Here is a 15,011-nt window from a genome sequence, read left to right on the forward strand (position 1 = left end):
TAGAGAAGCTGTAGCAGTCCACTGACTACTCAGATCTTGAAGAGAACCAGAAAACTGTTTGGACAGCAAATTAGTTTTGCATGACCCTAGGACAGACCAGCAGGTGGAAGCAGTGAGAAATGAGAGATCAGAAAAGGCTCATTGTTCAGCTCTAGGAAGCATTCAAAATGAGAAACCTTTTCAAGATTACAAATATTTTTTACCATTAGAATATCATATTGTCATATGAAAATGAAACCTTATTATTCATATAACCAGCCTATAATCAATAACTATCAGACATCTATGTACAATGGATGAATGACAGAAGGCCACAAACACAGATATTCAGATTTTTAGTATAAAGCTCTGTGCTTTTGTGGACCAGTGCAAACACTTCCAATGAGAAAGAACATTTTCACACTCAAGAATTTGGTTAGGAGATACAATGATCAGATTCAAACCCTGCAAAGCATCCATACAACGGAGTAACAATCTCTAAAATACCTTTGCAAAAATGTTTTAAGTTCTGCCTTAGGTACTATTGTTCATTCACTTTTCTTTACAGTCTGCTTCTTGTGATGCTGGATTTTTTCACTATGATTGAGTAATTGAAAATGAATGCCAATGTTATTTTCTTCCATTCAGACAAGCATGAAAAGAAAAAGATTGGTATCATATACCAGTCCACACGTTTACATGCTATCCAGTCTACAGAACACTTGAGTTTTAACAGTAGACCAAGAAGAAACAATAAGAACAGCAGTGTCTTTTAATGTAAAAAAAAGTGTTAGCACATTTAACAAAGTTATTTATAAGACACTTTCCCAGGATAAATTACTTCCCCTGAGGGCTGTGGACTACTGATTACAGTAGGAGTCATGACCTGTAACTTGTATTCCATGCCTGAAACTCACCAGCTGTATAATGATGAACATGCCTTTCTGTTTGTCTGTTCAAGTAACATGAAAAACAAACAAAAAAAAACAAAAGCCCAACCAGGAAAAAGAACACACACTTCCATATGTATGCTAGTTTACTGCGACTCGAGAAAATCAATTATCATTTACAGTGCTTCAGCTTCTAAAGGAAAATAAGTGGAATTAATTTGCTGACAGATAATAAATAATTACCTGTGTTGCCTCCCAGCCCCACTGCCTGTACTTGGGATCATGCGTGAATCTCCACATATACCAGTAGGTCTCAATCACCTCTGGTCTTAGGATATAATACTTCTCATTCTGACGCACTGCCACTGCCTCTACGCCACCATCAAATTTGAATGCTTCTGGACCCAGCTTCAGTGCTGCAGCACAAAGAGAAAACAAACAAACAAAAAAAGGAACTTTTTTATTCCTGACGAACCACAGGAGGAAGGGGGGATGTGAGGCTGCTACACCCCAAGCATGTGAGATAAGCCAGAACTAGCTCATCTTCAATCAGTCTTATAAGGATCTCCTATTGTTGAGGACTTTTCTCATGAATTAATATAATTCTTGGGAGAAAACTACCTATCTTTACAGGCATACAGTAATCCTCTTGAAAACTAATGAAGTACAAAGAATATAAACACATTAATATATTGAATTACAGGATAAAACTGAAGCGACTGACATCAATTCTTTAACAGCAAAATAAACAAAAGGGTCACCAGATGTTTGACTGCCCTTTGATCTCACTCAGCACAGCTGGAAAAGATCTTACAACAAAAAACAGATGTCACCACCCCAAATAAACTCCATTTAATTCGAACTCTTGGTTTAGGATAGTGCTGTCAGGCCACCAAAGCTCATGTGCCTCTTCATGGGATCCCCTAGTAAGTTTACAACTAGGCAATGGAAACTTAGCCACATCTGAAAATAAATCTCTAAACTAAGAGATTTGCTGCTTCTGACCTTAAATGAAGATGTAATGGCACAGTACCAGCATCTGGAGGACTATTTTCAGATTGATTGATACTAGATCTATTTAATAGTCCCTAGTTCTCCTGCTGGAGAAGAGAGTGAACAACTGATTCTGACCCATTCTTTCCAATCCCTGGTGATTTTGCAGATCTGTAATTTCATACCTAAAAACATTTCTTTTCATATGAAAGAATCCTATCTGATTCAGTCGTTCCTTTAAATGAAAACTGTTCTGTACCTTTGGATTTCCTCCCAGGACTGTCTCTGTGACTCTTCCAACCCAACTACAGCTTTTTCACAATGTGCAGACTAGTTTGAACACAGCACTGAATGCATGGGCAAGATTAATACAATAAAATAATAATGTTCCTTCTCACCTTGCTTTTCCTGCTCAATACAGGGAGTTGGCATTTTCATAATCTTGTCAGTTAAGAGCTTATCATTTTATATCTGAGATTTGAAATAATTTTTTCAAAGATGCCTTACTTTACATTTAACTACACTGAATTTAATTAACTCATTTATTACTTAATAAGTCAACCTCATAAGATCTTGGTGCAATTTTTCAGCTTTCTGTCATCATTTATGCACTGAATAGCCTTTTCTCAGTTGCCATCAGCATGCATACTGTTGGTGCTCTTCTCGTGAACATTTACATGTGAATAACTATCTCTGCCCCATTTGTTACAATATAATCCTCTTTTTTTTTTTTCTCCATGCAGGTATTTGCTGCTTTTGCCATAGCTGCTTAATATCTTTGCTAGAGAACTTCTGAAAAAGCCCTTTAGAGATTAGGAATACCATGTTAAGCTCTATTACTCTTATTCACAAATGAAGCTGAATTTTGGGCAGTCCTGGTGATTCATCAGCTAAAGGAACTGTGACACCTTCTCTTGCTTTGTAGCATGCCAGAGCATTAAATCTTTAATTATTTACTCATAACTACTTCTAATGTTATTGAGCATTTCAAGACAATATGTCTCTGCTCAGCCAGAGGATGCACGATCCCTGCAGACTAAGACCATCTCACTGAATTTTTATCTGACACCAAGAATGCAAAATTGATCGCTACACTTTTGCTAATAGCAACTGAAGTAATGAAGTTACCATGAACATAGAATCTTGCAGGGAAGCATTTTTCTGAGAAAAGAACTATCTAAAGCCATTTTACAACGCTATAGTAGTCACTCTTCCATGCAGGTACTGTACTACTAATGGGCCTGATAGACTATAGGCTAGGCAGTGAGAGCAGATGCAAAATGATTTTATATCATACTGCAACATCGCAAGGCTGAAACAGTACCATTTAAAATTAGGTTTTATCTGATTTAAAGTGGACTTCAATGAGAAATGAATTTAGCACTGCTGAAAATAAGGGCAGTTCCTTAGACTTCCAGATAAACGTTTACACACTTTAATTTCTGAAATAATTTTGGAAATGCTGCTTTTTTTTTTGTATTCTTTATGAATATAGTCAATCTAGCAAAAAACTGCCTAAAAGTAAAGAAGTATTTATAACTGTAATAACACCTTCTAGCTTCTAACTCACCAAAATCAAGGAAAAGAATCTCCAAGATATTTTTGTTTGACATTCTCTGAACCATTCCATCAAGATGTATTACTATTCATACACAATTCTCATAAACCCAAGTAATCATTATCATTTTTTTTTGCCTGTTTAACTGCTTTCTCTGAGATGTGGGACAGAGGCAGCATCTGCTCATATCCTGATAGTGCCTCAGTTTAAGACCTATTCGTCTGGTTTATTCTGCACTGGAGTTGCCATACTTAAAATAACAGCTAATGCCATACCCAGATTCTGAGGATAATTCTTGTCAGAAACTTCAAAGGCATACAAAAACTTCATCATGAAATAATCTCTCTGTAGTTAATACTTCAAGTACTAACAGATAATGAATGGAAAAATTTCTGCATATAAATAATATTATATGTTACTCAAAATACTATGTGCTATAAATCATCACATTTTATGGTCTATATAGATAATATTGCTTACTAATCCAACCTCTACAATACCTAAAAAAGCAAATTATTCAGTTTGACTTGTTAGTAGTATTTCTACTCTTAGTTTTCTTGGACATATTTTCATTATTATTTATGGATTTCACATTACTAGCTGTTTTATGCCATTGCCATGTTACTCAATGGTGTATGTTAATCATGTAAAAAAGAATTAATCCCCAGTAACCACAATAGTTCCAGATGCACAGTCCATACACAAGCATAAACTCTGGCAAACCTTTCACCACAAGAACAGGAAACTTTTAGCTTTATCAAAGCCCAGCTTACATCTTTGGTTCTCTCAACCTTCTCTCCAAATTGACAGCATATGCAACTACAGAAAAATCACAAAATCTGCCAAAGGATGGGAGATTTAGGATGACTGCAGCAATAATCTATCAATAGTTTATGGTAAAGAAAAAAAGCAGAGTATGTATGAAGCAGAGGCATGTGTGGATTACATATACCAAGAGAATGTGGACTCAGGCAGTACTACGCCATGACTCAGAGGCAGATCAGAATCATGCCTATATACTCCACCTTCACCTTCCAAAGACCATAAGATTCTTTCAGCTGGTGAATCAGAAAGACAACTCACAGAGACTGCTAGACTGATCATCAGCTTGAATAGAATTTACAGGGATTTTCAAAGACCCCTAGAAAGAGCCTGAGCTTCTCAGGATACCCTCAATCACTTTTCCAGCCTACAGCTCAGGAGTCTGAAGGCTTGGAGAATGCTGACAGATAAATCATATTATCAGAGTGACTGTGTCCCTGTGCCCTGTTAAAGACCACATGAATGTGATTACTATTACTGGGATATAATGATGATTGAAATACAACAGAAAAGTTACAAAGACTTTCCAGCTTCTCTGTACAAATCAGTTTTGTGGTGCAGACAGCATCATAAGAGATGAAATGGGTAACATTGCTGACAGAATGCAATCTGGTGAGAAAGGCAATACAAATCATGGAGTAATGCTATGAAGGATTAAGGCAAAACTTGTAACAAGCCACGTAGAAGAAGGCTGCCAGGTAAACAGACAAACTTCTATTTGAATAATGAAACCTTGACAAAACTTGAGAAAACAGCATGCATAGAAGAGTGAATTATTCCAAAGAGGTAAGTGATTTTAGATTTGCTAATAAAAAAACAGCAGGACTTTGAGACTTTAACTGTTGAGAGCTAACTCAACGGTAATGATTAACTTATTCAGTCTCCAGGGTAATAAAAGTAAATACTTTCAGCTAAGTTGGGTGAATGTGATGGCCAGCTGCCTTATGGAAACAATGAGATCTGTACAGAGATCGAACAACTGACTTTTGAACTGACTTTTGGTCTGTCTACCAATTCTGCTGTTAGTTTTGACTAAGGTATGAAATAAGACATTCTTAAATTCAAGAGACAGAAATCCTCCTCTCTGTAGAGGTGGGATGTTCCACAACATCACCAATCTGAACTAAGATTACACATGAATGCATAGATCCTATAAGTCCAAAATGGAGTCTCATCCTTCCTCCACATGTGATGCTGTGAAAAAGCTATGCATCTTCACAGTGATTAATCTTTAGAAGAAGCAGCAATGACTGCCAACTGTTGGTGTTATGTAGAAAGGCAAAAACATTCTCATGCCCTGAGACAGAATTTCTTTGCTTGATCCAGCAGGACTTGTAGGTGCAGTAGGCTGTGGCCTCTCAAAGGCAGCTTCACAGACCTGAGGTTGGCTGGGAGACTTGGGAAAGTGTCACACCAGAAACAGTCTGTCCCAGAGCTGACAGTGTGCTTGTGTTACACTTCCTATGAAGCTAAAAAAAGTTCTAAATTCTTCAGCAAGCCTCAGTAATGCACTGCAAACATCTGAAAATTCTACATGGGATCACTAAGACACAATCTGGGGGACTGAATAACCAAAACATCAGGAGAAAGCTCCTGTTACAGTGATGCCAGCAGTAAGGCAAATCAGTCAGTCTACCTGTGATCATGTGGTAACTTTTTTCTGGTTACATTGGAAAGTGATCGCCACTTCCAGAAAAGAAAGAATGTCAGTGTTTTTCATCAGTAAATAGGTGAAAAAACAGGATGCCTTATTATCTGCAGGGTGGTGCTCAATCCTCTCCAAATGACTGATGGTAAGTCATACACCTTTTCATCAAAAGTCTAGCGACCCAAGATGAAGTATTTGAATTGGGGAATGAGATAGAATACACTGGAGAGCATTGTAGCCCAGCTTTGGTTTGTGGGATTCTTGCAAGATCTGCTCTTCTGCCTCTCACAGTTGGGAGAGAATGGTTATCTATGCCTGCAGGGGCAAGAATTCCCAAACACTAAGATCTGCTGCTGAGAAAAAAATCTGGCTAGCAACAGAATGTTTGACATAAAGGCGTATACCAGAGAATGGAGTGGGTTTCAAAATGGTCTTTCTCATTTCAAAGGTCTTTAGCAGTGATCAACAGAAGCAAATGAATCTAAGGGGCCACAGGAAAGGTCTTAGAAATGATGAAAGTCTGGGTGATTCTCCCATCAGTTGTGATAACTTCAGTTCCAATGGCAAGTAAGTGAGAATAGAGGCCAAAGTAAATTAAGAATAAGTAAAAGGGCTATATTACCTCGTTTTGTTAAAGAAGGATGAAGCCATGACAAATACTTTGTCTCACACAGGGTGACAGTTTGCCTGAAGACACAGAGTAATGTATGAGAGGGGAAAAGCAGTTTGAGAAAATTCTATTACTGTCTTAGAACATTCTAATAAATAAAAAGGCTCCAGACACAAATGTCATGGCATAAAATCACCTCCGCGCTAAATAATCAGGTGTGCTGTCACTGCAAGACAGGGCCATTTTACTTATTAGTGCAGTGGTAAAATCAGCTCAGACCAAAACTGCTCCACTGGAATCTATCTGAAATACTACTACACAGAAATCTTGGCCCCTAAATCACTTGTCATATAACTAAACATCTCATGTTTATTTACATAAGCCATGGAAAGCATGATTTCAAAGCAGAATTTCAGGAGATGGTATTTCATGATACGATAATTCTACCGTAAAGACAGATTGCACCAAATACAGAATTTAGTTTGTCTGATGCTGTCTGTATTACTGAATTTTCTTTTTCCTAAACTTCCTTTTATACCTACAATACGTGCAACAGGACAGTTGGCAATGTAATGTCCTTCTTTTCCATAAGTGCTTTTGTTCTTAGAAATTCTGCTTTGATTTTGCTAGGACTGGATCACTGAATAGCAGTTCTTTTCACACTTGCCCCTTACAGAAACTTAGGCTGCTTCATAATGTAGCACAACACTAGAATATAGTAAGACCAGCCACGTACTTTTGTTTATTATGAGTAGCTCTGGGAAGACAAGGGAAAGGAAAGCTCTGGTCTACCTAAAGAAAAAAGCCCTCTGTACTTAGTACACAGCCTCTGTGTCTAGCTGTCTCCTCTAGGACACCAAACAGGGCAAAAGTTCTCCCAAGTCTATAGGAAAGAGAAGCTTTCGCCTACGCTGACTCAAAAATAAATCTATGAGCTGAACCAGAACAACTTATCTGTTCTCCAAAAGACAGCCTTTTTCTGTAACCAGTTAGTTCTCACATTACAATGTACAATTATGTCTAAATTATGCTGCTAAAGCATTAAGAAGTTTTTGACAGTTCACACGTAACAGATGATTATTTTTTCTGAAAAATCTGGGCAGAAAAAAAATACAAAACAAAAATCCAAACTACTGAGACTGTAGGACTGAACAAAAGAAAACTAGGGCACTGCAAATTCACATCTGTCTGTACAACATTCAGTCTATTCCTTGCATGTGTTCTTACAAAGTCATTAAATATGTAAACAAAATTTTATCCCTGTCTTCTGACTTATTTAGGGTACAGAATAAAAATCTGAAGGGAAAAAAAAAGAGCTGTACTTGCAACTGTAAATTTAGCATTACCAATTCTTAAGTATCTGATTTAAAATTTTTAATGCAAGCTTTCAATATGCAACAGCACCTGGAACATTATCTCCTATCTTTTTCCTTAAGCACCTTTGTTATTTTTTTTTCCTATTGTTTTATTTTAATGGCAATCTTATAACGATACTACATAATCTCTGCAAATAAATACATGAATTCTCATCTTAAAATTGCCATGCGTAGTTCCCATTACCTCTACAAGGATGTTATTTCAGAAACTTGCTTCTCTGATGGCCACACAAAGCCATTTTCAATTTCTAACCTACATTTATTCATGGCAAGCATATAAATTCTTGCTCTTTATATAGCTGTGTACTTACATCTTAAAATAGCTGTATTTTTTTTTAGTGTTTATCCACTGATATGACAACAAATCTATTCTCTTCTTGGATATTACTTTTCTCACCTAAGCAGGTCAACTTCTTTTCTTACTGTAAGATAAAAGGTCTGTCACCCTCATCATTTTGCTGGTTCTCCTCTGCATTCTTTCTGCTTCAGATTCAGATTTGTACAGAGTACTCTGGATGATAAATTACACGTCTTCTAAGGCAGTGTTAATATTCTCTTATCTCTGTTGGAAATTCTTCACCTGATACAGACGAAGGCTGCACCAGCATCTTTCAACACTCAGTTTACAGAAAGAGCTCCTGGTCTTTCTACTATTAACTTATTCCTTCTTACAGTCCAGTCCAAGACTTCCTGTTTATTATTCTAAAATGGTTGTGTTTTAATTGTGTCTTTTGATTTTATAGCCACAGTAAGTGTAAATAGCACACTCCAACTTTACACATCAAGGTCACTATTAAAGACAAAAAATAAAAAAGAGAAAATGATCCGAAAGACTAATTTCCAGCCCAACAATGAAGGCTGACAGTGCCTTCTCATTTAGTCAGGTTTTTGACCATCTTACAATTTGCACAGTAATCTCCATTCTCTCTACTCTAATTGTATTTTACCTAGAATGCATTACTATTAAAATCTGTTAAGTCGCTTCTGCAAATTACTTGCTCTACACATCTGTAAGAATAGTATATATGAAATTAAAAACTGCCTTTGAATCTGGGATGACAAGTATCCACACAGACTCCTTCATCTCTGCACCCACATAGCATATTATAGCCAAGTGATGCAAAAACAGGGGTAAACATACAGGAAAATTTCGCTATCACTCACCACGATGGAGATGAGAAGTAAATACACTGACGTTAAGGCAATGACGCTGATGTAAAAACAGTGCATACTATAAAAGAAATAATTCTGAAACAACTCTTAGAAACAATTTCAACGATTTCCATATTCAGAAATAACTAGCAGTGTATCTTACTTGTTCTGTCATATGACTCGTGACAAGTATGTGCAATTTCAGCTCCAAGCTGCAAGTAATGTCCAGCTTTGTCATCTCGGGAACCATCTGCTCCGAGGGCAAACATTCCTCCTGCAAAACAGGTCAAATGGCCCATCTTTCTCTCCAGGTGTCCATTCTTCCACTCTCCAATGAAGGTCAGTCCTCCATTGGATTTTCTGATGAGGTGTTTTTCTATGGCCTACAAGAAGATTATAAGAACTTTCAAATATTGCTTTAAATGCAAGTTTTACATACTAACACTTCTTCAAAGAATAAAATACTGTTTTCAAAACAAAAACACTTTTATTCATCAAAAACACTTTTGAGCACCACATGAACAAACAGATACAAGAATATAATTTCAGTGAACACAAAAAAATACTATTTGCTAAATTACGTTTATGAAACCTGTCACAGGAAAGTCACAACACAAATGAGATTACAGTTTTATTTGAGAATTAAGCACGTTTTATGGTTCACTCAACTACTTGTCTACTTGTTAACTCTGAGAAGTAAATATCTGTTCTACTATACAGTTAGTGTGTATTCACACAAATTTTCTGGATACTTTCAGTCAGAAATGTATGCAAATGCAGCACCTGGGCTATTAGTAAGACTTCAACAGAAAGTAAGAATGATGCTCCATCTTTCTTTTAGCCTCTCCGCAGCAGCATTTCTATTGCACATGGACAAAGAATGGGTGAGGGCTTGTGCAGCTGTTCACTATTATGAGTAGGTAAAGTAACAGCAGCTTGTTCTTTGCACTTTTGTACCTGTGTATGTTGTTGCTTGTGATTTATAAATGGCACTCATTTGACACTGTTTGGAGAAGAGCTGATGCAACTTGCCAAAGTTTGCAAATTCCATGGAAAGTTCACTAACTACATGGAAAAATGTATTTACTTAAGCCTCTTTCAAAGACAATGATAATCTGCACCATCTACTTCAGTACTTACTGTTTTGCATTATATAATTTTTCTTGTTGTGTAACTAGAAGGTTGTTTCAGTTTGAGTCCATTACAAATAAGTTATCGCAGAGACATTTCTACCTTTTTTCTCAAAATCTCTTTTGTAACAATCTGATAGGCTCACATCTTCCTTTAAAGTGGAAAAAAAGGAAACTGGCCAGAGTACTCCAAGGTTTATTAGAGTTGAAGGATCAAAGTGCCATAAAAAAGGCATTTACTACTCTCCTTCTCAATCCCAAGATCTATTATAGAAGGGAATCAATACTCCTCCCTGCTGCTTTTCTGATGCCTACAACATATTATAGTGCAAAGGTGCATATCAACATGTATTTCACACTAAAATGAGATATACTGAGACCACACAGAAAGAGGATGCTGCATATAATAACTACAGGGATTATCTTGGACACGGAGGTCACATCTGCTGCACACAGTGATTTCACTGGTACCTACACAGCATCTATGCTCACTGTCACCATGAAAAAACTCTGTTAACAAATACACAGATTAATCAGTTAACAACTTATAATTCAGATTTAAAAGTAAACAGTGAAATAGCTGTGACAATAGATATTCCAAGTTAACATTTGTTTGTTTTAATATTGCTGAAGTACTATAGGGCTGCTAAAGCAACTTTATTGAACTCAGCACTATTTGGACTATCCACATACTGAATGTCTGACAGTCTTCCAATGTTTTCTTCAACAATTTCTCAAGAGCTTTTTTAAACAAACAAAAACAACCACCCAAAAAACACTGAGAAGAATTCTTTAAGTTATTATCATAATAAAAGACAGAATTCTTAGGTTAGGAGCCTCATTCAGTGAAGACAATACTATAAATAGTAATTGGAAACAGTTGCACATCTTTTTTCTTGTGTTTTTTTTTCTTTCTTTTTTTTTTCTGAATACGTTCTTGTCTTTGAGGTTCTGCAATGCTGGCAGCAATTTCTCTGAATTGTTATAATGATGGGAATCTACACCTCAGCTATGCAGCCAATGCAGATCTTGTAGTCCCCTATATGGCCAAAATGAATGCACTAGATAAAAGCCAATGCAGTGGATTACAGGGAGATGACAATATAATAATACAGCAAAACTCTGCTTCTTACTTGTTCCTTATCATTTGGATGGTAAAATTCCTCTGCTATCCTCTGTTGAGTCCATGTATTCTGAAAGTAATGAAAGAAAAGTGCTGATCTGCAGTCCTCTTGGGTTCACTTCTTCACTAATACTACTGACAGATCAGAATTTTGTGCTTGTGGCAGGATCCAGTGAAAAGAATGCAGAAATAATCGACTGAGAAGGAACTGACAGTTGCAAAGTGGTTGTCTAACAATCATGTAAATTAGGGTACTGAGGACTGCTTCACTATTGTGGCTTCTACTGCTGGGATATCTGGTGCAGTTAACTGTTAAAGCCTCACCTGATACAGGAAAGATAGGAGGTGCTGAAGATGATGCTAAGATGTACAGCATTAGCTGCACTGACTCAATTATCCTGGACACTGGCAGAAGATTATGGCAAAATTGATATTATGGTAACGATAGGATCTCTATGATCATACAGTACATAAAACTTGAAGCATCATTTTTTGAGGAAGACACTTTCTTCTTAAATGACCAAGAGGACTTAAAAGGGTTTATATTAGTTATTTACTAGAGGAAGACTTTCTTTTTCCCCCCAAATCTTCTGTGGATTCTCTTTTGAATTATATATTTTGGCAATTGTCTGACAATTGCACAAGGGTCACAGATGCATTTCAGGGAAATAAAACTGCTGAGAAGAGAGAGCAGAGGTTAAATTTATATACCATTCCTTCCTACTCCCTCAATCTAGAACAACATCATATACTTAAGTGTGCACCGCTTCTGAACAGTCTCCTCTGAATCACTGCTTTATATATATATTTTCAAAATCCGAAAATCAAGTTCTGTCAGCTAGTAAATAATGAAGTACCATCTTAAGGGTAGCAAAACAAGCGCCCTTAACAAGAAAGTAAACGCAATCCTCTCAAAATACTGCACTGTTCAACAACCTACTGCTTGTTAATTGCATAAAAAGGACAACTAATATTTACAGAATTTGAAAATGAACACCTGGGCATTGCAGGAGTACTGCTCCTATTGGATTAGAAAAGATTCAGAAGGTTGGAAGAGAGGTTTGTACTGCTGGTTGGATGGCTAGGGTTAGGGAACACTCCTGTAGGTACTGCAAGGCAATGGCATCCTGCTTGACCACGATGAGTATATATACTCTAGAGTGGACATGTATACTTAAGCTCCCAAGGAAAACACTTATTTACAGCAGAGATGTGAGATTAATTATTGTAAATAGGTACTTTAGTCTGTGAGATGACTGAAACAATTATCTCAGATGTGAACACTGAATGTTCTCTCTGATGTTCCTACTGTATGCAATTCTACTATTACAAAAAAAATACACCCTCTGAGCCATCTTGGAACAGAATTTGCTATGTTGTGATAGCTGAACATAATGCTGGATTCTTCTTTTGGATATCTAATGCTATGCAATAATAAAGAGTATAGACCAATTCTCTGTGTCTAGCAGCTTAAAGCACTCAAAGCTAACAGATCAAAAGGAAGCTTCCCGACCTCCAGCCAATGTGAGGAGGAGAAAACACTTCAAGCCAGACTGGCTAGGAGGTCCACATGACGATGCTGAATGCAAAGAAGTCCGTCCTCAGCACCTATCACCACAAAAACGTTCTCAACGAGCTTCACAATTTCTGCATGTCTACACAATAGGCCATAGAAAAGATGTGTACTCTGCAGTGGAAGGCTACACTCATGTCATAGGACCATGCAGAGTTTGTGAAGAACAGAATTTGTTTGCACTCCTGTTATAAAGTACGTGATAACTTGATTAAGACTTTATATGCCATGGATTGGAATCATAACATCTGAAAAACACATGCTAGCATCCTTCTTCCTCTCAGTATCCCAAGGAATTGGATGTCACAGTCTACTGCAAGACCTGAGAGGGAGGGTGTGGCTTTATATCTTCTCCATTCATTATATAAGCTATGGTAGTGCAACACGGCAGAACAGATACCTTCTTTTAGACTGGTGGGTGCTGAGAACATTTCCAACTCTGTACTATGAGTAGGAAGAATGTATTTTATACCCTTCCCCTTCTGTTTGCATAAATGATGCTAAGACTTTGCTCAATGTTTTGAAAACCAAAGAATAAGAAATGTTAGCTGTGAAGGAAGAACTATGGTGTGGGCAACTATAAAAGAACAGCGAAGGAATTGGCTCTGGAGATTTTAATTAAAAATTAAAAATTCAGTTATGTAAAACAAACTCTATTCTGACTCTCTTCGTGCCTCTTCCAGTATCAAGCAGGACTTGGGATAAATACAAACCCTGATCCAAGAGGATGGTCTAAAATGTATATATCAATATGGTTCATGCAGACGCAAATGTGCATTGGTGGGGCTGGCCGAGAGAAAGCTGAAGGGGAAACATTCTGATGCATTGCAGGTCATATCACTTAGGAAACAGGAACAGCTTGGCACTTTCTCACTCCTATGGATGTCATCCTTTCTAGTCCCAAATCTGCTTTGCTGTGTCTCGAGAGACAGGGATTTTCCCACGCAAAATGTTTGTGAGACAGGGCATACAGCAAAGAGAATCAAAGTTTAAGTTCTCTGATTTGCAATTGTCCAGCATCTAAAAGTCTGAATAAAATATTTCAACAGTAACTACAAAAGATGTTAACAACTAAACAGCGATTCTAAAGCCCAGAGGACACAAAAAAACTGCATCTACAACTACTGAAAGAGTTCATAGCAGTAGCTGAATTACTAACACTGATTTATGCAAACCCTGGAAAGATAACAAAATTCAAAAAGACTGGGAAATAGCTAAAGATGTAACAGTATTTTAAAAGGTTAATGTAAGAACCTATAAAATTGTTTATGTAATTTGAAAAAATAAATGTTTCACATTGATAAGTGCATGCTGATATCACTAGGAATATCAGGAACTTCTTTGGTAATGTACAAAAAATTGGACCTACGTAAAATCAAGGCAGCACATATGAAGTGATTTAATAGTTGGCTTGATAGAAGAGTTCAAAAAAAAAATCTGAAAAATCCTCATTCCATAAAGATTCTGAAAGAATACTTTTATTCAATGGCAGGCAGCATTTCTATGAGTAAACCACAAGAAAAAAAATGTGAAAAAAATTTGCAGACAACACAAAAATTGATGGAAATATAGATAAGTCAGCCCTATAAAATTATACAGAACAAGTGATAAAAATAGGCTTCACTTGAACAACTGTATTTTAATAGGATAAGTATAAGTTCACGCATCAAGGAATTGGGAATATAAGTCACAGCAGTAGGAGAGCAGTAAATCAAAAATAATATAACAAACATAAAAGAGTAAAACAACTGAAAAATGGATGAGAGTGGGACGCAAACATTAGGAGTGTAAACATAGCTCTTGGCTGGGTGAAGAGGAGAAAGAAGAAATCAGGTGGTTATGAGAATTAGCAGAACCATTATGTGATACTATGCATCTAATGCTTGCCTCCATAGACTTAAAGACCCTTGAAAGTACTTAGAAACGAGCTTAAGAAGTAATACTGAGTCTAGAAGAATTTTAATACAACACAAAAGGAAATCATGTATCTCTTTCCAAAGAGCATGTCCATCATACCTTTGTTGGTAACAGCTACATGATGCCATAATCATTTAAAATAACGCCGAAAAAGTTCAAGTAGTTGAAATCTAAAGCTGATGAAACTGAGGTCTGAAATAACACACATTACAGCTTCAAAGCAACTTCAACTGGAATTTA

The 15,011-nt window shown here is 36.7% G+C and overlaps 1 protein-coding gene across 3 annotated transcripts in view; it reads right to left on the reverse strand.

Annotated features, from left to right (window-relative positions):
• The window catches only part of MAN1A2 (mannosidase alpha class 1A member 2), a 130,694-nt gene that overhangs the window by 14,453 nt on the left and 101,230 nt on the right, over positions 1-15,011 (reverse strand). For all 3 annotated transcript variants that reach the window (XM_065742195.1, XM_065742194.1, XM_065742196.1), the window contains exons 10-11: positions 9,192-9,411; positions 1,113-1,285 (exon numbers count right to left, since the gene is read on the reverse strand). In XM_065742195.1, the coding sequence (XP_065598267.1) occupies positions 1,113-1,285; positions 9,192-9,411 (393 nt within the window). The remainder of the gene's footprint in view (positions 1-1,112; positions 1,286-9,191; positions 9,412-15,011) is intronic.

Source organism: Cyrtonyx montezumae, unplaced genomic scaffold (genome assembly GCF_038088225.1).
Source record: "Cyrtonyx montezumae isolate F1298 unplaced genomic scaffold, pur_monq_1.0 scaffold_3, whole genome shotgun sequence".
In the NCBI taxonomy this organism is placed as follows: domain Eukaryota; kingdom Metazoa; phylum Chordata; class Aves; order Galliformes; family Odontophoridae; genus Cyrtonyx; species Cyrtonyx montezumae.